The following is a 22606-nucleotide window of genomic DNA, read 5'->3' on the forward strand; positions in this document are numbered from 1 at the left end:
GGCTGTTGAATATTCTGTTTATTAGTCCATAATGAATTATGATTATAGAAACCACTATGTTAATCTACACCTATGCACTTATTTGATGCAAAATACATTCCCAATAGATAAGTCATGAATTTACTGCTATAAGTTTTGTGAAAATCGGCCTGTGTCTTAAATGTAATCTTCGTGTCTTGTCATAATTTACTGTACTTTGCATTGATAACTGGAGAATTGTCTATGTGTGTAATCACCTTGCTTCAGCTGCCTCCACTCATAACTTAGACAGTTCACCGCCCATCCTTAAGCCAAAACAAACAAAAATACTATTATTTTCCCCTCTCTAGAGCTTTCAATTATTTTGTTCTTTCTCTTTTGGGCCAAACTGTGAACATCAGCCATAGCGATATCATCTCTGATTGAAAGGGGTTTTGCTCAGTGCCAAAACTTAAATGTAGGAAACTTTTTTTCTTTGTCTCTTGGAAACTGTGGTCCAAGTACACGAATAATCCACATGCTTGTGTGTTGACATATTTGTCTAATAATTTTTTTCCTCCCATGTCAGCCTGCGGAAAGTGCAAAAATGACTTAATTTTTATTTTGGGTGAACAGTCTTTTTTTTATAACTAATAAACTCTTGCAAAGCTAATCATCGTTTGTAACTGCGACTTCATTATTGGGTTTTCGAAATAAATTCAATGTATGTGTAAATACAAGGAATTGATGAAATGTCCTTGGATGTATTTGCAGTAATTTTAGCCTTTTTCCCCCCTCCAAGTCTATTTATTTCCAATTACCATCCTCCTGGTCACGTCTCCTGTGTAGAACAAATGTTTCTGCTCCTCTGTCAGAGTACCATCATAGTCTTGGTGACCAGACCGGCATGACAAACACCAGCGGTCTGTTGCCTAAACATGAGTAAACTGTGACAAGGTGCAGGGGGGGCATTTATGACTGTTGCTCCAGACGATTACATTTTCACGGGCGTCGATCCAATGACAACAGAGCTGAGATGCTCTCTTGACATCCTGGAAAACGCGGCCGCCTGAAAGGTGCGGACGGAGAGCGACGGCGGGACGCGGCGAGGGGGAGGAGCGACCAGACGGATCCGGGCTGACTAAGGGCGCAGAAGTTGAGCCTGAAACCAGCATCCACTCCACACACACATACACACACACGCACGCACGGCACCACTCCGCGCCCGTGGTCGGTTTTTGTAAACCTGGGCGCCGAACCCGTGGATTTGACTGTCCATCCCAGAGGTTTTGGTCCGAGATAAGAGGTGAAAAGTGGCCGCCCCGAAGATAAAACCGTACAGGTGAGCAAACCATCCCTGACCTGAATGCACCATATTGACATTTAAACGCACGACGTAACGTGATGTACTTGCAAAACAACTCATATGTGGGTGGAATATACGCTTGTGTATTGCCACTTCTCTGCATCTCTGTTTGTTAAACTTAAAAAATTTACATCGACACGATAAAATGGTTATCATGTTTTGGTAGATGTACGAAATGAATGTGAACGTATTGTATGAAAAGTGTACTAACCTATTTGGAATGAACTAATATATTAAGGTCACTGGGCGACGCTTTCAGCTGTTTTTGTTTACATTTTTTTCAGTTCTCGGAATCAAAAATATTGGTCCAGTTTAACTAGATGAGGCTAAACCAGACGAAGCGCAACATAAACACGACGATTAATAACATAAGACTGAAATGACAACAAAAAAAGGCAGCTACAATACGGATATTACTTTTCATCGAGTTTCTAAACTGATTGCACTATTTAGTGCTGAATATATCTTAAATAAAGCAAATGCAGACCCCCCCCCCCCCCGAACCCCTATTTTTCTACATTGGTTTCGGATTCGTTTCCTCTGACAGAATTGATGCATCCTTGGTGATCAATAGTATTGAATAGTGATTGTTTACACATAAGCTTGCCTCTTCAAATCCCTGCAGACATCAGCTATGCACTGAAAGTCACCCAAGAGCCCATGAGCAAGGCACTGTTGCAGCTCCTGGAATACATGCCTCCTCTTTTGTCACTCCATGGAATTGTATATCCAATAATTGAGATCAGACTGTGGTGCTATGCAAGGGGAAAAATAGCTGCTCATACAACATATGATTTACTCAATTTTCTATATATCTCCTCTCATCAACAGCACAAACTGAGAAAATATAGTTGGTGTTATAGGAATGATGACAATTTTATCAATATGATTATGAGATGCCTCCTAATTGTGTCTCAGCTCAGAAACAGATGACACAAGTATACACAAGTATACAGTATTTATTTATTAAATTTTTCAAATTTAAAAAGTTACCCCTTATACAAGTGTTTTTCTATCTATTAGGGAACAAAATGACCTGGCTTTCATGCAAAACTACACAGTAAAAAAGATAAGCTCACTGAATGCAAATTGACATTTTGAGCCATTTGTTTTGTGAAACACAGAGAAAGGTAATCAGTGCCATTAATATGTGTGCCCATGCCGCCCATCATTCTGAAACTCTAACCCTAACTTCAGTTGTACATGTACTTGCAATTGTTAAACTATAACACATCAGTGGGATTCCATAAATAATTGATGTAAAGATATTATTGGGGTTAAAGACTATTCATTTTAAACCGGTCCATATGACGTTGCATTTTCTTAAGAAAAGTCAAAATTACATTTTCCAACACTATAGTGATTAATTTGGAGCTGATGAAATTCCGTGATGCGAGCAATCAAGTTTTTTTTTTTTTTTTTTTTTCAGCACTTATGACCAAAAGGTACCGGTTGTCCTATAACCATCGGTCCGTGCACATCTTTTTCCCTTGCAAAGCACGTAGTGCTTGTGACAGGAATGTAAAGTAGAGGCCAGGGTAGGTGAATGCAGCTTGCCTGCGATGTGACAAGTTAATGATCCACCAAACGTCTACGCAGTATGAAGACATGTACCTGTGTTGCAAATGCTCTCATTGGTCAGTCGAGAGGTGATGAGGGCCCTCTTGATAGTTCTCTCCATTGAATCTAATGCTGGCATCCTCATCATTTCCATTGCTAATGTTTGGATAAATGGTAAATAATGGGATAACAGGAATAAACACCATCATACTGATGAGGCATCTGTAAAAAAAAAATGTTTCATTCACTGTTTATGACACAATATAGCAAAAACCCAGATAGTTGTTTTGCTATGTAAATATTTTTCCTCTCTTTTTTTCCCCGGTTAGTCCGAGAAAGCTTTGACATTCAAAGCCATATTAGTGTGTACTGTCATCTGGATCTGACGACATGTTGATTTTTTGAGCGAACATCTCCAAGGATTTTCACAGAATGAAATAACATTTTTTTAAGTTGAAATAGTCGCCACTAACAATTTGAGGCAACCACATGTTCAACGTGCTTGTTTTTTTTTTGTTATATTTTTCACATGAAGGATTGCTCTCTTGATTTGTTGGTCAAATAATCATCACAACAATTCATACACCAAACACTGATTTTCTAGGATAACTTAAAATTTTCAGATGGAAGATTTAGTCCATATGTTTCTTAATTTTCAATGAATGACTTTCTCTTCACTGATCAATATTGATTGAATCTCATTAATGTTCTGAAGTCACATCTCCGACCACTGTTGAAAATAACAAAATCTGTTTGTGTTTTATGTCAGTAAATATGCTACTCAAATAAAAACCTTTGCCAATAGTAGACAGCGGAGTAATTAATGCAGATATACTGATAATCAATAGATATATTATCAGCAGGAGATGTCAGATAGTCAGAATGCTACAGTTGTGGGTATTTAACTAACTAAATAGTTGGACATCACATGCAAAATGCTAGATATTTGTTTAAAAAAATAGTACAAAAACAAGAAGTGATTTAAAGACAGATTTTATGTGAGTTTTAAGAATATTATGAATAGAGCAATACCTGGTGAAGCCACTTGCCAACTTTAACAGTGAGATAGAATTAGGTTCAGTCAAAAAAGTAAAGATGAAAGTTGAATGTCAGACAAATTTAAAAATAGCATCTTTATAACTCTGTACTTGCTTGGGAAACCAAGTCAGTATTGCTAATGAACAAGTTAAGTCATTATGCAGCCATGTTAACAGAAATGTTTTTTTCATTAACAAATCCATTGTGTTATGAAATTGGTGGCGAGTGGGGGTGGAAAAATAATTGTTTTCATTTAATGTGCTATTTTACAATCATTTTGGAGAATACTGTACTGGTCCTAAAAAATTTTCAGGGCAAAGGATTTTTTTTTAATCTACATATGGAGGCTGTGAGGAAAACTGTGTCTGTACAAATTCAGGCAGTGGACAAACAGAAACTTGATACATACTGGCTTCAGCTTTTACAGCGTTACCAACCCATGTAAACACTATGAGTGTAAATATCCCAATATGATTAGTTTGTACTGTATTTAATTTTGTCCTGTGATTTAGCGAATGTTAATGGTGCATGTCTTGAGTGCAAATGGTTTTTGGACAACACAACTTGGAAGACTAGAATTGAACATCCAACTTTTTTTGCCTCCTGTGCTAAAGAGAACCTGGAATTGAAATTATTTCTGACCCCACCTAGAGTGCAGGACCACATCTGTAGTTTAAACAGTGAAACAAGACCCCTAGCCTAGCTAGTCATAATGCTTGGAGTGGATTTTACAAGAAAAACAGATCGAGTCCATAATATATAAGTAATCGTCAGACAGCTTTGAGCAAAGTCTTGCAATAACAGAAAATGTTTCATAACAACCTACTTTACTGAACATAAGGAAGCGTAAGCTTTTTTAACAGTAAGAGATTAAGATATTTGTTTTTAACCTTTGGCCAGACTTTCTGTCGCTCCTCACTTCCAGTGTCCATGCAGTGTAAGTAAATGTTCAATCTGGTAATACAACTCTGTCAAATTATGTCCTGAGAAATTTTCAAAGTTACGGGTGAACTTTCAAACGAAGGTTCCCCCTCATAGATGAGTTGCAGACGAATTAACACCCTCCTCTGTTCTGACATTCAGGTCTGCGTGGCTGCCGTCAAGGATGCGTTTGTCTCGACATCTTACCTGGAGGTAACCCAACGTCATATGTGCTGTCGCTCCCTGTGAGCCCCTGGAGCGGAGATGGTCATTTGGACCAGTCAGTGGGGGACATGTGTCTGGCTCCAGACTCTGCTAGCCTTTGCCTCAGCCAGCTGTCCCTCAGTTGCCCAGAGCCCGGTCAACTTCTCCGTGGTTTACACCATGCCCTTCTTCCAGGCACAGGGCCCCATCCAGAACATTGTTAACAATTCCTATTATCAGGAGGCATACGTAGCCTCTCAGAATGTCATCGAAGCGGTAAACAGAAGCTTGGAGAAGGTGTGGGAGCTTCGAACCGGGCCGGTCGGAAGCCCGGAGTGCCAGATATGCAATTTGTGCCACATTGACAAGGATCCCAACTTCCTGGAGGACACAAACAATCAGGTTCTGCTGTTGGATACCCTCTTCATGTATTTGTATTCATGTGGAAGTTCTCAGTATGGCGTGTGCTACTTCCATCAACTCAAATCAGATGGAGAACCTCCTTCTCATAACAAATGTTTGTTCAGAGAGCATTCAAACTCTGCCGCTTACTGTCCTGACTGTGTGGCCAGTCCTCTTGGCACCAAAGTCACCATGGTAGAGGAAGGACAGACTGTTTACTTCTTTGTTGCCGCCTCTGTCAATGACAGTGTGACCCAGCGCTACGGAAGGAAGTCGATATCCGTCCGTAGACCTCTGGGGACAGAAGATGGGTTCTACAGTGACGTTCGTGGCCTCACAGTCCTTCCTGGTCTGCGAAGGACTTACCATATTGAATATGTCTACAGCTTTTTCACTCAGGAGTTTGTCTACTTCCTGTCAGTGCAGAGAGAGAGCCCAGATCAGGACACGTCTCCATTTCAAACCCGGCTAGGTCGTCTCCCAAGGAACGAGTGGGAGATGAAACGTTACCGCGAGGTGATCCTCGAGTGTCGGTTTGAACCGAAACGGCGCAGGAGGAATGTAGCCAGTGAACCCTACAAGGATGTGGTTTACAATGTGGTCCAAGCCGCTCACTTTGGCAAAGCAGGGAGGGAACTGGCGGAAGAGTTGGGTGCCGAGGAGGAGGATGACATCCTCTATGGGGTGTTTGCGGTCACTGACGACAATGGGGTGACAGAGCATGACTCGGCCCTGTGCGCCTTCCCCATGGACAATGTGAACAAAGCAATCGCAGACGGGGTGGACGACTGCTGTGAGTCTGGACCGGAGCAGCTCTCCAGAGGCCTTTGCCACTTCCAGCCCTGCGAGAGCTGCCCGCATGAGGTCAGTCACTCTAACACGACCCGTTTTGGTCTTGCAAGCGATGATTGTGATCAGTTTATGTTCATGACAGGCTGGCAGATGAGGAAATTGTACTATTGGTAACTGATTAATGGAGAGATAGTTAGTGTGTGCGTTGCCATCTGTGCATCCCTGACGATATATCAGACCCCAGCATCACAAATATTTCTGCGCAGCCACCCATGCAGAGAACATACTGAAGGAGAGCACAGATATATTGACTGCGGTGCCTTGACTGAGTGCCTTATATCTATGAACATAAACCTAATATGATACTGTTGATCATCCCATCGTTGCTTCTATCACTTCCAAAACAAATACAAACTACACAGAAAGAGACATTCTACAAGTTGAATTAAGTTGATGCGAGAATATGAACAAAATCATCGAAAGATGAATGAATGATTGGCATAGAAATAATAAAGTATACAGAAAAAAGTACAAATTAATGTTTAAAAGCCTAAATGTCCGAGCTATGTAAATCTCGCTTTATCTGGGTGAAGTAAGGTCAGTTTAGAGGGGCTATGGTGAAAAAAAAAAGAAAAAAAATGACAAAAAGGCTTGTGTGTGACAAAGCACATCTGCAGAGAAATGTGATAACCAGAAGGAAAACACATAACTTGGAGCCGCAGCTCCAGCTGCAGTGTAGTAATGTTTGCCATGCCTCCTCCCTGTTATGCTCAATCTGAAAATGAAACTGGTCTCACCAAATCTTTCTACAGTTGTCATTCCCGACAAGTTTGTCACCAGTGCAAAGTCCTATTAGTATTTTCGCCACCATCCACTCTATATCTGTGCTATTCATGTGGTATTGACTCTGTGTATTTTAAAATGGGGGTGATTTAGTGCTCCCACTCCTGATTTTGAGATTAAGAGTATTCTGAAAGTTATTTTAATATTTCAGAACGCCATATGTCAATGACAATTTTCTATCTGATGGAAAGTCTGTTTTGTTTTCCTTTGCTTTAAAACACTTGTTGCAGAGCTGTAGCTTGCATACTGCGCTTACTAAAATCAGCAAAAACAAAGATAAGTTGATTTTGTGTGTAGAAAAGACAAGTATGGGAATGTTTTGCCTACACAGACGTGTAACTTAACAGAGGCGCGGTCACAGAGGGGTCGGCTGGAATGAATGATGTGTTTTATGTATCGCTCAAGTAAATTCGTAAATCCGCATTGGGAGTCTGGGTTCAGGTCATGACAGTCAGATAAGATTTTACTCATTCCTTCTTTATATTTCATTCTGGCCTGAGGAGCTCCTCTCCATATCCTTGTACGGCCAAAGTGTTCCTTTATCTAATTTGGAAAATCTTTCTTGAGATAACACTTGTTACTTCTCCGTGGAAAATAACTTATTCCTGGGTCACATACAAATTTTGTTTTTTTTTCACCTTCACAAGACTTCTTTGCTTAAACAAAGAAAAGAGAATATGTAAATTGAAGTTTTTTTTAAAGTTGCAACATTCTGTAAATCCCCATAATTACATTAGGGTTGAGGCTTGGATGAGGACTTTTTACACATTCTGGTAAAAGTGAGTCATGATTAACACCCAGATGATGTCTTTTACAAGCATAAAAAACATGTATGATTCAAACATCTTTTCAATTAAGTCTTCGCATTCAATGGGAGGACTCCAACTTGGATCAGTAAAGTCTCTCTTGAATTCCTCTTGGCTACAGAATGACTAAATGTTCTCTGAACCCAATAGAGACCAAATAACTCATATCCTGGTTCTTCTATTTCTCAGTCAATGAGAATTCCTGGCAGTTTCTTCACATTTATCCTACAATGTGTATTTTAGTTTATCCACTGTCATTGGCTTGTTGTTTTAATGAGTTAGTAATGGCTTCCGATCACAATCCACATTTTACTTTGGGGCTTAATCTGCAAATTGAAAACTTTTTTTCGCTTGCAAGAAGAGGACTGTATCAACAGATCCAAACACTGAAATTGTGTTTTTTTTTTCCCTTCATATGTTGTTTTAATTGTGGTTGACTCACTTCATCCAAAATGTACTGAGTTTTGAGAGATTTAGGGCAATTCTTCTGTCAGAAAATCATTCATCCTTTCATTGTGATTTGGCCATGACATGATAACATTACCTTAACATATTCACCTTGTGCCTCTGGTGTATCCGTGACCGTGCCCATGACTCATAGTGTATCTTCTCGCATACAGCGAGTACGTTTATTACGTTTATTATCTTATGAATCCAACTGAAGGATGGTAACCTCGCAGTGGAGGATACAAAGATGAGCTTGTTTACAGCAGCTACCAAACAGCAGGAAGTCAGTTCTATTGATGAGTATCTAATAAATCTGAATTTTTGTTTTATCTTTATATTTATTACTTAACTGTCTCTACTGGATTGTCCACTTTCTGCAGTGTGTACTGAAAGTTTCCAATTACCCAATTGTGGGCCAATTTAGGGCACATTCTATTCTATTCTATTCTATTCTATTCTATTCTATTCTATTCTATTCTATTCTATTCTATTCTACAGTATACAGCTGTTTTTTTTTCATGAGATTTCCTTTCCGTAGATACAGCTGTATCACAATGTGCCTTTTATTACGTTTTCCATGTCAGTTTATTTTTTGAATAATGAAAACTGCTGAAATTGTTTTTCTGATTTTGAAAAGGTTCAGAAAAATGAATGTTATTGACCTTCAAGTTAGGATAATGATGACTAACTCTTGCTTATTTTTTTTCCAACATGGTTCGATGGTAAATTCAGTCAATGATCTAATTATTTCCTGCCTTTATTTCCATAAAATTGTGGTCCCGAAACCAGAGCATGGAGAACAATGCCACATGCAGAGACCATCCCACAATGGTTTCCAAGCCCTACTACAGAGTGGACCTCTTTAACAGGCAGATGACAAACATCCTGCTTACGTCTCTGCTTGTCACAACCATCGAGAACAAGACCGTCGCCCATATTGGCACCTCCACAGGACGGTTGCTGCAAGTACGCAATAAAAATGCCTCCTCTGTAACCAGTCAGTTAATGATTACTGTGCTGCTGCTCATTATGTCTTCTGCCCGTGTTCTTAGCTCGTGCTGACAAGATCGAGCCCTATTATTTTCGCAAACTACTCTTTGGTGGAGAATCAGAGAGTTTCCTCCATTGCTGCGGTTTACTCCTCGGAGTATCTCCTCTTTGTGGTCGGAGACCAGGTACCAATATAGTCACCCAGCATATAAAAGAGAATATGGTAATACTCATACACTGTGATTAAGTGCTCAATACTATAAAGCACTGGCTCATCTAATCAAAGACAGTGATTATTTTTGAGGAAAACATGTTATATAACTGATAGAACATGCAGGTTTGGGATTGATAATATATGCACAAAAAAACAAAGAAAATAGCTTGTATAACAAAAGAACTCACTGAATCTGTATATCTTACTCAAAACATTAAATAAAACAATAAAACATTATTTATTGCTGAATGAATGTAATTTACCAAGATAACCAATGGCATCAAAGTATAATATCTTTGTTTTCAGTGCTTTTTTAAATAACAGACTTCTTAGTTTTTAACAATTAGACTTCAAAATGAATTATCTGGAAAAATATAATTATACTTTCAGCCAATGCAGAAATACAAAAATGACTTTCCCAATAATGCGGCTTTATTGCAATCCAGTTTCATGAATAGGACAATTTCTTTTTTTTTTTTTTTAGATGTTTCAGGTTCCCCAGAGAGGGCCAGGCTGTCAACACTTCCTGACCTGTGCCATGTGTCTGACAGCGCCCAGGTTCATGGGCTGCGGCTGGTGTGCTGGAGTGTGTTCCTGGGAAAGCGAGTGTTACAGTCTCTGGAGGAATGACTCCTGTCCTCCTCGGATAACAGGGGTCAGACTATAAATCCCAGGATACTGTAAACTAAATGTGTAGCCCACCGAAACCTTTTTCATTCAGTTGTTTCTTCCGCTTCACTTTCAGTTCTTTCCAAGGACTGCTCCCCCTGATGGTCAGACAGAGCTAACTGTGTGCGGATGGGAATTTCAGTCACCGCTTAGACCTGCTATCACCTCGAGAACTCACCAAATCAAACTTGGACAGACCGCCTGTATCGTGATTCCTGTCAAAAGCAACAACACACAGTGAGTCAACGTTCAGCGTTCGGTCTATTCAGATCCAACCGATTCTACACTCAAAGTTGTCTTGAACTGGGGAAAAGAAGCTGCATTGTTTCCATAGTCTATACTGTAATTTGATTCTTCTCGTTCCACGAATTTGCAAAGAATTTGCAATCCAGAACCAAAACAAACTGCTGCAAGATAAATTTTAAACATATGATTCGTTTGAGGCAAAGAGGGACGATGTCAAAGGCAAAAAGCATAAATCAGTGGTCGCTGGAACCTCAGACTGAATTGTGAATGATGATCTTTATTACACCATGTCACTTAGTATGCCTGACATCAACACTCTAATTTTAACAAAAAAATATAATGAAATCAGCAAATGTGTTGCACGACAGCACAGCTAAAGATACTAGTCCACATAAGGGGCATCTTAAAAGTTTTAAAAGTTTTAAATTATCCCCACATTGAATTTTTCTCTTTTTGTATACTGTATATATTTTAGTTTAGTTATTGTATTGTTGATATCAGCTTCGACTCAATTGGCATTGACTTGAAACTTGTATTGAATTCAATTTCCCCAACATCGACGTGCACCAATCGCGGCCTCTTTTGCGATGATATGGAATTGACTCAGTGGTGAAAGTGACACTGACTTCCCAAATATTTTGCTTTTTTAGCCTTGTGTGTAAGATTCGTTCGGGCTCCAACGATATGTCCAAACCAGTCAACATTTCGGTGGAGGTGCACGAGGGCAAGGTTGATGGACGCTATGCCATTGACGGAAGGGCTAACATGGCAGGGTTTACATTTCTGGTAATTTTTATAGCAATATTCAACTCAATATACATCACTGTTACAATGCTCAATGAATGCATTTCATTAGCTTTTATTTAATCCAGATTCCCAATATCATGGACATCCAGCCCAACTATGGCCCTCGTGTCGGGGGAACCCTTATCACTGTGACCGGCCCGCACCTCGATGCTGGGACCACAAGGAAAGTCACACTCAATGATGTCCCCTGTCCTATACAGAGGTCTGGAAATAATTCTTGATTTTTTACCTGACTTTCATATTTTGTGAAGTAAATTATTTGCTATCATAAAGATTTGTGTAGCAGCCATACCTTCTAGAGTTGGGACTCTACAGGGTATGGCTGCTATCTGAAATTGAGCAAATTTATTGTCATTTTTTGGGGAATTCATTGCTGCTTTTCACAATATGTCCAGATGCTTTTGTTTTTTTTTGCAATTTGTCACAAAACAAGCAAAATTGAGATAAGATTAAATTGCCCTGCACTTTGTTAAAATTGTTGTTATTTCCCAAGTTTTACCTTTTGCAGCAATCATGAATTTATTAGGCCATTTCAAATGCTTTTTAAATTTCTCCAGAGTCCCACTTTTGGAACTCCTTGTATGCAATATCTAAGTGTATGATTTACTAAACTAATGTTATTTTTTTAGAGTCACAAAGCCAAAAGGCAACGTGTCCTCCATCATCTGTCTGTCCCAGCCCATTTCAGAGGTGAGGGATGTCCCCCTCAGTGTTTTTATCGACAGGTCGCCTGTCCTCACCACAAAAGTTTTTTACTACAAGGAAAATCCAAAGGTTACAGCTGTACTGCCCGACTGCAGCTTCGACAGGTTGGTCAAAGTTGTCGGAATTCAGAAGTGTGTGTTAATGTTCAGAAAGGCGAACAGAGGTGGTCTTTTAAGATGATTGATATTTTAATGTTTCTCTCTGCCAAAGTTGATTGAAAGTTTTCTGATGGAGCATTTTGTATTTAAAAGTTACTTAGAGGTGCATTTCAAGTTCTTGATTTGTTATATGTGACCTACAGTAGATCAAAACTATACCTCACACAGTCTGATTTGGTATTTTCTTGGCAGATAATTATAATCCACAAAAACCCGAATACTTTTAGATTGTTTGAGATGGATGATTGACGAATTAGAAGTTGTCATTAGAAAGTTATTACATTATAAAATATAAGCTTCCAATTCTTATCTTGTTCACAGAAAATCTCATATGTGATGCAAAGGCACAGTGTGGGTGTATGTGTTTTGTGCGTTGGGATGAAAGCTGAAAAACTGCAGTATTTTCCATGATCCTATTTCAAAAATGCCCGTGCATTCATAAACATGAATGCCAGATTTTTTTTTTTTAGTTGTGAGTTCAAGCCTGTGTGTGCCTGTTACACAATATTATAAAACCAATTTAGACCAAACCCCTTTCTAACCAATAAAATCATGAGGTTTTCCCCAAATTAGCCAATATCCATAGCTTCTGCACTCCAACATGTCCGCTTGTCGAGGCCTGCGGAAAATTTTTGCAAAACAAGACAATAAGTCATGTGACTGAGTGGGATTTTGTGATTCAGCATTGCCGCTAATATTCATCGGTTAGCTAATGGGCATGCAGCAATGCTATTGTATTGTATCCCCCCAAAAAGGAAGAGAGAAAAAAAAACCAACTTGTAATAAATACATAAAGATCGCATGCTTTCTGGAATACAACAAAGTAATTAAAATACACATCTTGTATTTAAGTCATTATGATACAATGGCATCATTACCTGTGTACCTTTTTTTGCATATTGAGCCCCTGCAGTCTGTCTTGCCAAATGAATATGGCATTGTATATTTTCATTATCATCAATGTACAATTAAATGTTATAATGCAATATAATACCAGGCTGTGCTCGACTATTTCTTTCCTTGAATCACGGACGCCTAGTGATTTTTTTTCTCTATCTTTGAACTACAGGGGGTCGAAAATTGTGATCGAGGGGGAGAACCTAGACTCGGTGTACCGCACCATCATCCGTTTTAAACCCAATGAGAGCCACCTGAAACCTGTGACAAAGGTACAGTGCTCACCCTAATATACAGCTGACAGATGAATCATAGTAGAAAGGTCTTCATTTTAGACATGATGTAAAGCACAATATGTGAATTCAGACTTCTATCTGATATATATGCTACCTTTTAGTCTTTGAGGTGTCCACACGTTAACTTTTGATCACATGCCAATGAAGAAAAGTTTTCAACTCTTTTGTTGTAGCACAGAAATCATCCTGCATCATCATTACATAATCACACTGCAATGACTCTTTTAATCGTATGACGACGGTGTTTTGTTCCAGGAGTGCATTGGCAAGTCTTTGCCCACCAGAATGGAGTGTATCACTCCCACCTTTCTCAGGGATGAAACTGAAGAGGGACAACTTTCTTTTGATATGGACGGAGCGTTGGGTCTGTGGAACCAAGAGTTTTCCTACCACCCTTACGGCGAACCCATACCATTTGAAACAGAAGGACATGTGCTGAATTTGTATCCGGGGTTTGATGAAGTGTCACTACACGTAAGGGATATCTTTGAAGGTTTTAATATTTGAAAAAAAAAAAAAAAAAAAAACAAGAAAAAAAAAACAAGCCAAATATACAGAAACCGAGGTAATTTCACTTCATGTCCTGACATCCCCTCATTGTGCACAGCACCAGAAACTGAATTTGGTCAGCTCCTGTATGACCATAATCATGACCGTGGCAGGAGTTGACTGCGACGCTAAAGTCCTGGATAATGAAATCACCTGCCGGATCCCCAAAAACATGAGCATCCCCAGTGAGGGGCTAGCAGTGAAGGTTTGTCTCCTTGAAGTTTTGAAGAAGTTTTGTGCAGCAGAGGGAGCCTGGCCCCCTGCAGGATTTAAGATTTAAAATGCAAATTAGGGAATATAAAGTTCACAAAAAATGTAAAACTCTTTGCTAATAAAAACATGTGGACTCTTTTTTACAGATTTCAATCAATGGCCAGGTGCACAATGTTGGCACTGTGGTAAGGGTCAGCAACCACTACATGGTGGGGATTGTTCTGGGGATTCTGGCCGCTCTGGTCGCTGGAGCGGTGCTCGCTTTCGTTGTCATGAAGCACTTAAGAAAGAAAAAGAAAGGTAAGCTTTGTGGACCTTGATCAAAAATGTTTACACAACAGCTACAGGCTGTGTGTGGGAGTCTGGAATGAAAAGCTTGTCAACTGGAACATCCATAGCTTTGCATGGACGTACATGTACTCGTCATTAGTGGTTGATGATTAAAAAAAAAAGTGTTGCAAAACATTTTTCAGCGTCCATGGTGGAGACCCGTTTGGCTCACGGTGCTAACCGCTCGGGGAGCAACAATGTGGAGTTGTCACCTGTTGGTGACTACAGAAGAGGTGACATCCTGGCCAAAAACCTAATCTACTATGATGCTGTCTTGGTAATTTGCCTCATAAATACACAAAACCTTAATAACCCTCTCTTGACTCTTACTAGTAGTCTCGCTGAGTCCTCCCTGCCCCCTGGTTGGGCCAGTGGTGTTCCCCAGCCTGGCGTATGCTGCAGGTAGCGCAGATCCTACGCTCACCCCCCTCATGCCACCAGAGAAGATTTCTATCTCCAGTTTTAGGCCGGCGCTCCTGGAGGAGGTGAAAGATGTCCTTATTCCTGCTGAAATGCTGTTAGTACAGCACTATCGAATCATTGGGAAGGGTAAGATACTGCACAAATTAGTTATTGGTCCATATGTGAAATGTTTTAAATATTCATAGTCCCCTGAGGTTTTTTTAGCATCTCTTCATCAGCCATTTAGATTGAGCTCAAAAGGCTGATAAGGAATGCAGGTAGCCTAAAATACTATCATGAAATAATCCCAAAAAAATTAAGGAAATTGGTCTCAAGGAAAGATTTCAATCTGAGGGCAGAGATTGTCAAGAAATAACCCATCGGATTGCCATGGATTTGGATGGAAACTTGATGGAAATCTGTTTTTTTTCCCATTTGCTGGCAGGTCATTTTGGAACAGTCTATCACGGCTACTTCACAGATCACACTAGCAGAGAAATCCACTGCGCAGTCAAATCTCTAAACAGTGAGTAATAAAACGTTGATTATTAGGCGTGTTCAAGAAAATTGATATATTTAATTAAAAACATTTCTGCTTCTTGTGTTTTTTTTTTATCATTTTCCTCACTCTGTACATATGTAGAACTGTTTTTCTGTGTCTGCACCTGAATTCATCATTTCTGTAAGAATAAGAATAAGAATAAGAATAAGAATAAGAATAAGAATAAGAATAAGAATAAGAATAAGAATAAGAATAAGAATAAGAATAAGAACAACTTTATTTATCCCAAAGGAAATTATTGAAGAAGAAGTAAATAGGATAAAAAAAAGTAGAAAATTTTGGAAAAAGGTGTGGTGTGGAGAAACTCTGGCAGGCAGCTGCCCGAGACAGCGTCGGAAGATCAAGATTTGCACCAAGATGTGGAAAAGGATGAGTGTAGAGACAGAATTGTATCATTATTAAAACAGGTCACGCCAGACATTTCATGCATTTTGTTTTTAAGGACTGCCATGAGAATGACAAGAGCATGTTTGATCCTGTGCTACTGAGAAGCTTTCAAATGAATGCCTTTCATGCAGTGACCTGTCTTTGCAATATCAGGTGTATAACATGTTTGAAGTCCCAAAATATCATTTGGACTATGCAATATGGATGATGTCACACTCATTTATTGGTTTGATGAATGTGGGATGTTAATTGCCCACCCCAGGAGTGATTGCCAAAATGTTCCAAGTGGTTTGGAACTGATGCCAAATGTTCTGAAGTAATGTAATATCAAGTCAGACCAGTACAGTAAGTCACTCCCCTAAAGTCATCTCCGGGACTGCAGAGTTGCTACACAAATGCAATTGCAATTTACGCACATAAATAGCCTCAATGACGAAAAGGATCACTGCACAGACAAAAAAAAAAAACACAACTCTTCAGCTATTTTAGAAACAGCTGTTGAGATAAAGTAATTATAGGTACCTTTATAATTCTGCCAGATAGTCTGTATTTAGCAATACCACACTCATGTAACCATAGTGCAAACAGTTACATTGTATTTCTGCTGTGTGTCCTCTCTGCTTCTTTTGTTCAGCTCTGATGATTCCTTACTTTTTTTTTGCAACATGATTTTGTGTCATTAGGAATAACAGATGTGGAGGAGGTGGAGCAGTTTCTGAAAGAAGGTATAATAATGAAAGGTTTCCATCACAGCAATGTGCTGTCTCTGCTGGGCATTCTCCTGCCGCAAGAAGGGCTCCCTCTTGTTGTGCTGCCGTACATGAAGCACGGGGATCTACGTCACTTCATCCGCTGCGAGAAGAGGGTAGAAAATTTCAGTATAAACAGTGCTTGGAATGAACTGAATCATGCATAATCATCTGTGCATCTTTTCTAGCAGACCGCATACTATTCCTGTTTTTGTGTTTCGTGCATTTCTTTACATTTTTAGAACCCCACTGTAAAGGATCTGATTGGCTTCGGACTGCAGGTTGCCAAGGGCATGGAGTATTTGGCTCAGAAGAAGTTTGTGCATAGAGATCTTGCGGCACGCAACTGCATGTGAGTCATCAGGACACGCAGAGAGTTTTTTTTCTCCTGTCATTGATTCTAAGCTTCTCTTATTTAGTGCGAAGAACGAACTGCGATTGTTACATCACGTTACTATTATGTTATCTTTTTCTGCTCTTAGGCTAGATGAGTCATACACTGTTAAGGTGGCAGACTTTGGCATGGCAAGGGACGTTTTTGATAAAGAGTACTACAGCGTGCAGGACCACAGAAAGGCGAAACTGCCCGTCAAATGGATGGCCATCGAGAGCCTGCAGACACAGAAATTTACATCCAAATCAGATGTGGTGAGTAAACGATAAGTAAACTGAACATATGCTTGAATGCAGAGTCTAAATCCAGAAACACGAGCAGCCATCTTATACCAGAAATACGAAAAAAGAGTTTTGAGTGTTCTCCACAAGTGCTCTGAGACAGTTAATACCTCACGATTGTAAGCCTTCGGAGCGTCTATAAACATTGATGACATAACACACTGCTCCAAGTCAGATGCAAATAAAGAATAGATTATGGGTATGCAGTATGAGCCTTTTGTGCCCGGAGAAACTTTGGGGTTTCTAGTTCCTTCCCACAGCTTCCTGATTTCGAGAAACACATCATAAAACCCGGGCAGCGGCTATTAACCTTCCCTCATGATACTTTAGGTGTCCTCATCATGTACTAGCCTGGTCCCATGGTCAACAAGACAGCTCTCCAACTTTGGCCTGGAGTCACGCATTTGACTAGAAATGTATGCAATTATTTAAAGTAATTTCTGGCTAGAGGATTCAACCGGCTTGGTTAACAATAGGCTTATAAAGCTTACATGCAGGTTAGGCCCGAGCACTGCTGACATAGGTTTACCTTGCTGAGTGAAGTCCCATGATGGACTTCTCTCATTCTCCCCATTCTTTTTCTTTTTCTTCTTCTTTTTCCCGTCTGCACTCATGTCCCTTCATCAGTGCACGATATTAACTTCATATCTCCTCCCTTTTTTTTGTATATCAATTTAAAGCGTGTGGTCCAGACCTGCTTCACATGTAATAAGTCACGAGAAAACGCTGTTGGGATTCGGCGTCATATAAATAAAATCAAACATATTGAAATTACAAGCAAAATGAAAACATAAAGAAAGAAATCATAGCAGGCTGAAATCCCGCACATCTGTGTTCACTTGTTTTCTACAAACCCCAATTTTTCACACATAAGGTAACTACTTAATTAGGTTTTATTGTGGTGTGTTATTCTTGACTCCTTCTGCAGTGGTCCTTCGGTGTGCTGATGTGGGAGATGCTGACCAGAGGAGCGAGCCCGTACCCGGAGGTGGACCCTTATGACATAACACACTACTTACTGAAAGGCAGGAGGCTTCCCCAGCCTCAGTACTGCCCCGACCCTCTGTAAGTAGCCCGCATGAAAGCGATACTGTTACTTTTCCGTGAATGAAGCAGTGCTTCAGTAGGAATACTAAAACGACACATTAATATAAAAACCGGTTTGCAGTGACAGAGCAAAAAATAGCATCACAGTATGTATTGATCGTAATTCTCAGTCTAACTTGTGGATTGTCCACAACTTGGTAATCCCAAATGGTTAAGCAATATTTGGTTAATGTGTACACACACACACACACACACACACCATCTTTATGTTGACTTTACAAAAAAAACACATTTTTTTTCGCCCTTTTTTCAGAGAATAATTTAATGTTAAATTTCAGCTCAAGAAATTAAAGAGTGTTAGAAAATAGATGATCCATTCATAAACAATGACTGTCCTCGGTGACTGCAATGACTCATTTTTGACATTTTTTCAGCTAACCTTTCTGGAAGTGTTTTTTGTTCCCTCTGGTTGGTAACAAGATGACCTCCAAAATGAAGTAAAATAACAAACTAATACATTTTTTTTGTATAAATTAAACATAATTAAATAGGGGCTGGGACTATTAATTGATGTCTATGTATTTCAATCATCTCAAGGAACAATAGGGACCATTAGTCTCTGGTTACTTCATATTAGGAGTCTAACTTAAGTGAAAAAGGACATCGAATGTTTACCAAGACCACATATTATGTTTGAAAAAAAAAAAGTAACTTTTGTTTTTCCCTTTTTTTTCCAGGTATAGAATAATGCTCAAGTGTTGGGACCCGGACCCTGAGCTGAGGCCTACCTTTGCTACATTGGTGTCAGATGTCTCTACTATTCTGTCAGGCTTGGAGGGAGAACACTACATCAGTCTAAATGTCACTTATGTCAACTTGGACCAGCCACGGCCATATCCAGCGCTTACAGAGTCTGCTGATGAATATGACTCAACGGATATTGAAGACTCCGGCTCAGTCTCCTCCTGATTTATTTCTTTTCCTCTCTCCATGTCACTAGGGTCAATACAAAAAGCAAATGTACAAAAACTGCAGAGTCTAAACGGTGTGTTTTACCTCAAAGCATATGACACACATATGACCTACTGTAGCAGCCATTATGGAGGTCTTTCATTCAGCTGACAGCTGTCAGACCCTGCAAACCAGGACGGATATTCACTAAACATTTAGTTCCTATCATATTTCTCCATGAAGTTCAGCATGTAACTGCTTCTACCAAACTGCCTTGGCCAGCCAGCAAAGTAGCAATGGTAAACAATTATTTTTTTTCAGACTTTAAAAGCTGTTTCACACCAGTGCATTGTGACTTTGCTTGCTGCTATACTCTTAAAAACAGCTATGCACACCAGAGTAGTTTGCTGCATACTGTAAGTATTACAAATTGGCTAAATTTGCATGTCTGTGGTATAAAAAGCTGTTACTTGAAATTCATTTTTATGTATTTTATCACTGACTTGCTTGTTGTGGTGGTCATTGTTGTGATTGTTACACAATATTAGATGTTAGGTTTATGTAACGCAAGCTAAAACCTGGAGGTACAATACTAAACTACACTAAAACTTTCATTTGTCATTATATTTTTCACAACAAAAGGAAATTCGTTGAAACTGTCTTTATTGAAAATGACTAAATACAGCACTTGTGTGCAAGTGCTAATATGAATCCATAAAAACAAGCATTTTAGAATGAAGTGAGCAAACTTTTCAGAGAAAATTTGTTTTTTTTGGTGTGAAACAGCTCTTATTTGTGAGATTCGAGTCACCAAATCGTTTTTAAATAGCTGTAGCAAGAAACTGAAGAGGCGATCAATTTATAAAATAGATTTGCTGCACAGTCAGTTTTCTAGCCATCTTTTTCTAGCAGTGTTTGCAACATTTTTCCAGGCGGAAGGGGCTGCAAGTCTTAGAAGCAGAGCAATACAACATTCAAGTGAAAGCTACACGTTTGCTTTACTACCCATTCATAGTGTACTGTTACAGCTGTGGAGTCTGTGTGCATTTTCATCTGGATATGAGATTGATATATTTTCTTTAACTTCTTTTCTGGTCTAGTGATTGTTCTGTATATTTTGGATCACACGTCTGTACTGTTGATATTGACTTTAACGGTGACAAAGCAATCTAACATCACCCGTTGACTTGTCTTGACAAAATACCTTTGAGATAGTGTAAATTTTTGAAATATTTATTTGTGTATAGTGTTGTTCCCATGCACTGGATTTTGAGTAAATATGAGAATTCATGCACATTTGTTTTCCCCTTTCCATTCTATATTCTATCATTATTTTTTGCCTTTGTTTTATTATTCCAGCAGAGGTCAGTATTGTGTTACACTTTCATTGCTGCCCATAGCAGTGCCAAGGCTGATGCTTCCAGCAAAAAGGATGCAGTTATATTTGTTCTTGGTATTTTCAGCATTTTTGCAATGGCATAGCAATGCAAATGGCCCAGGTCGTCTTCCTCACATCTCTTTTAATCAGCAAATAAGCCCTCCAAATGATATTAAAAGCAGACTTGAAGCTTGACAAATTGATTAGGCATAATTTCCTGTATTATATCGATTCCATTTCTTCTCAAGACATTTGGCAGGAACAAACAACTTCTCTTTCAATAAAAAAGAGCCAAATCAACTGCCAGTCCAAAGAAACCATTTGTCATTTTCACATTCAACCCAAACAAATGTGTCCCGCTGGTCACATACGCTGCTATAACCATGTTACACATGATGAACACACTTCCCTTAGGACAAAACCACAGCCAAACGAAACCGAAGGGAAATAGACATCATAAAGCGTTCTATATCTCAATCCTGCCAAGAACAAAAGTACTTCCCCACCTGATGGGGCTTTTGAAATGGATGGCGAAGATGAGCCCGGTGAAATTGTGAGGGCACATTTGACACTATATTTTTCAGGGCAGATCAAGATGCTCAAGGGGGGGGAAACAATTGTAACCCCCTTTTCTTTCTTTCTATGTATTTCTGGTCCCCCTGGTGAATCATCTGGGCTATAAAAAGTGCAGAACCAATGAAGACTGCTGCAGTCAGCTGTGTGAACGTTTCAAACCTCAACACTTTTCTCCTGAGCAGGGTTCATCACAAGGTCCCACGCTGAAATTTGTAGCGTCTTCTTCAGACAATTTTTTTTCATTTTTAATTTCATCCTTTTAGAGATTGATTACACAGAGAGATTTATCAAGAGGTGATGGAACAAGACAGGCGACGATCATGATGCTGCCTCTTGAGAAAGAAGTCATGAATAGCCGTATCCCGACTCCCTGTCAAGTTTGTATATAAGTTCTGAAATCTGTGAAGAAGTTGAAAATGAATAGCCAAAGGTACCAAATAATAATAATATTAACAACAACAACAACAACAACAACAACAACAACAATAATAATAATAATAATAATAATGATAACAACAACAACAACAACAACAATAATAATATCAATAATAATACATTTTACTTGAGGCGTTTACTCAATACTCAAAGACACCTTACAGACATTTACATATCCATACAATAAAAATGTAAAAGATTCAATAAAAATAAAAAACAGTAAAAATGACAAAGTCGTTAAAAAAAGAGTGACAGAGCAGTTGGCGTCTGATGGAATTTGCTGCTTTAAACAGTTGTGATTTTGAGTGGGGGAATAAATCGAGGTTAATTGATGTAATATATGATTATTGCACAGAAATACTGTACTTGCTGAGGCCAAGCTGTGTGTTTACAGAAGGTTCTTCCAAAAAAGGCATTATGAAAAACCCTATGGAAGGAGAATTAAACTCAGGCTACCCCTTGTGGTTGGTAAAAGTGCTAGTATCATGGGGCATTGCAATTTTAATGCAAATATATTTTTTGAGATCTGAGACTATCTATTCAAAACTAAAAACTTTGTACAAATTCTGATAGACCAGTGAGTGCCAATCTTACAAAATTTGAGTTGCTTTATAAAATTAGCAGAGTTGGGATTAAGAATGAAACATAATCCTATTGTATGGATTTACAGTTCTACACTGATTTAATAACTCCTGCTCGTTTAAAACGCACTCAGTGTTTTGAAAATGATAAAGGCCACTATTAAATTTCATCTGGGCGTAGCTTTCTAAAGCAGAGAGATACCGAGGAGGCAACATCACAAAATCCATTTATTTGGTTTGAAGACATCAGTTTAGACTTGTAGTACAAGTGGTTTAGCCTGTTAGTTTTAGGTGCAATGACCGAGAGAGTCTCTGTAGAAGTTACTCCCGAAATGGTAACACCAGTTTAAATAAGCCATTAAATCAGTTGTACCACATATTGGGGGGATTTTGTTGTTGAAAGAGCAGTGAAAACATCTAAAGCCTTTACAGCACACCCTATACTAACAATG

General features: G+C 39.1%; 1 protein-coding gene across 3 annotated transcripts; it reads left to right on the forward strand.

Moving 5' to 3' along the window:
• Positions 1–1195: 1195 nt before the first annotated feature.
• Positions 1196–20867, forward strand: mst1rb (macrophage stimulating 1 receptor b). Of its 3 annotated transcripts, none has more exons than XM_086168895.1 (21): positions 1196–1300; positions 5006–6313; positions 9127–9303; positions 9390–9512; positions 10026–10196; positions 10287–10447; positions 11107–11242; positions 11329–11465; positions 11893–12072; positions 13196–13295; positions 13575–13793; positions 13927–14073; positions 14228–14381; positions 14555–14644; positions 14745–14960; positions 15259–15339; positions 16446–16627; positions 16754–16863; positions 16994–17159; positions 18115–18251; positions 18971–20867. In XM_086168895.1, the coding sequence occupies exons 2-21, from the start codon at positions 5108–5110 to the stop codon at positions 19200–19202; spliced, it is 4125 nt and encodes a 1374-aa protein (XP_086025021.1). In that variant the 5' UTR covers positions 1196–1300; positions 5006–5107; the 3' UTR covers positions 19203–20867. The 3 variants fall into 3 exon arrangements, with proteins under 3 accessions (XP_086025021.1, XP_086025024.1, XP_086025025.1); XM_086168898.1 differs by having other exon boundaries at positions 14748–14960; XM_086168899.1 differs by lacking the exons at positions 16994–17159; positions 18115–18251; positions 18971–20867 and having other exon boundaries at positions 16516–16627.
• The last annotated feature ends 1739 nt before the right edge of the window (positions 20868–22606 follow it).

The sequence above is a fragment of the Fistularia commersonii genome, chromosome 21, assembly GCF_037954325.1.
Source record: "Fistularia commersonii isolate RoL2024-O1a breed Wild chromosome 21, RoL_Fcom_v1.0, whole genome shotgun sequence".
In the NCBI taxonomy this organism is placed as follows: Eukaryota; Metazoa; Chordata; class Actinopteri; order Syngnathiformes; family Fistulariidae; genus Fistularia; species Fistularia commersonii.

Coding starts and splice junctions, on each gene's coding strand:
- mst1rb (XM_086168895.1), top strand. CDS start 5,108: ATGGTCATTTGGACCAGTCAGTGGGGGACATGTGTCTGGCTCCAGACT. Junction 10,197..10,286: donor GTCCTCCTCGGATAACAGGG/GTCAGACTATAA, acceptor CTTCACTTTCAG/TTCTTTCCAAGGACTGCTCC. Junction 14,961..15,258: donor CTATCGAATCATTGGGAAGG/GTAAGATACTGC, acceptor ATTTGCTGGCAG/GTCATTTTGGAACAGTCTAT.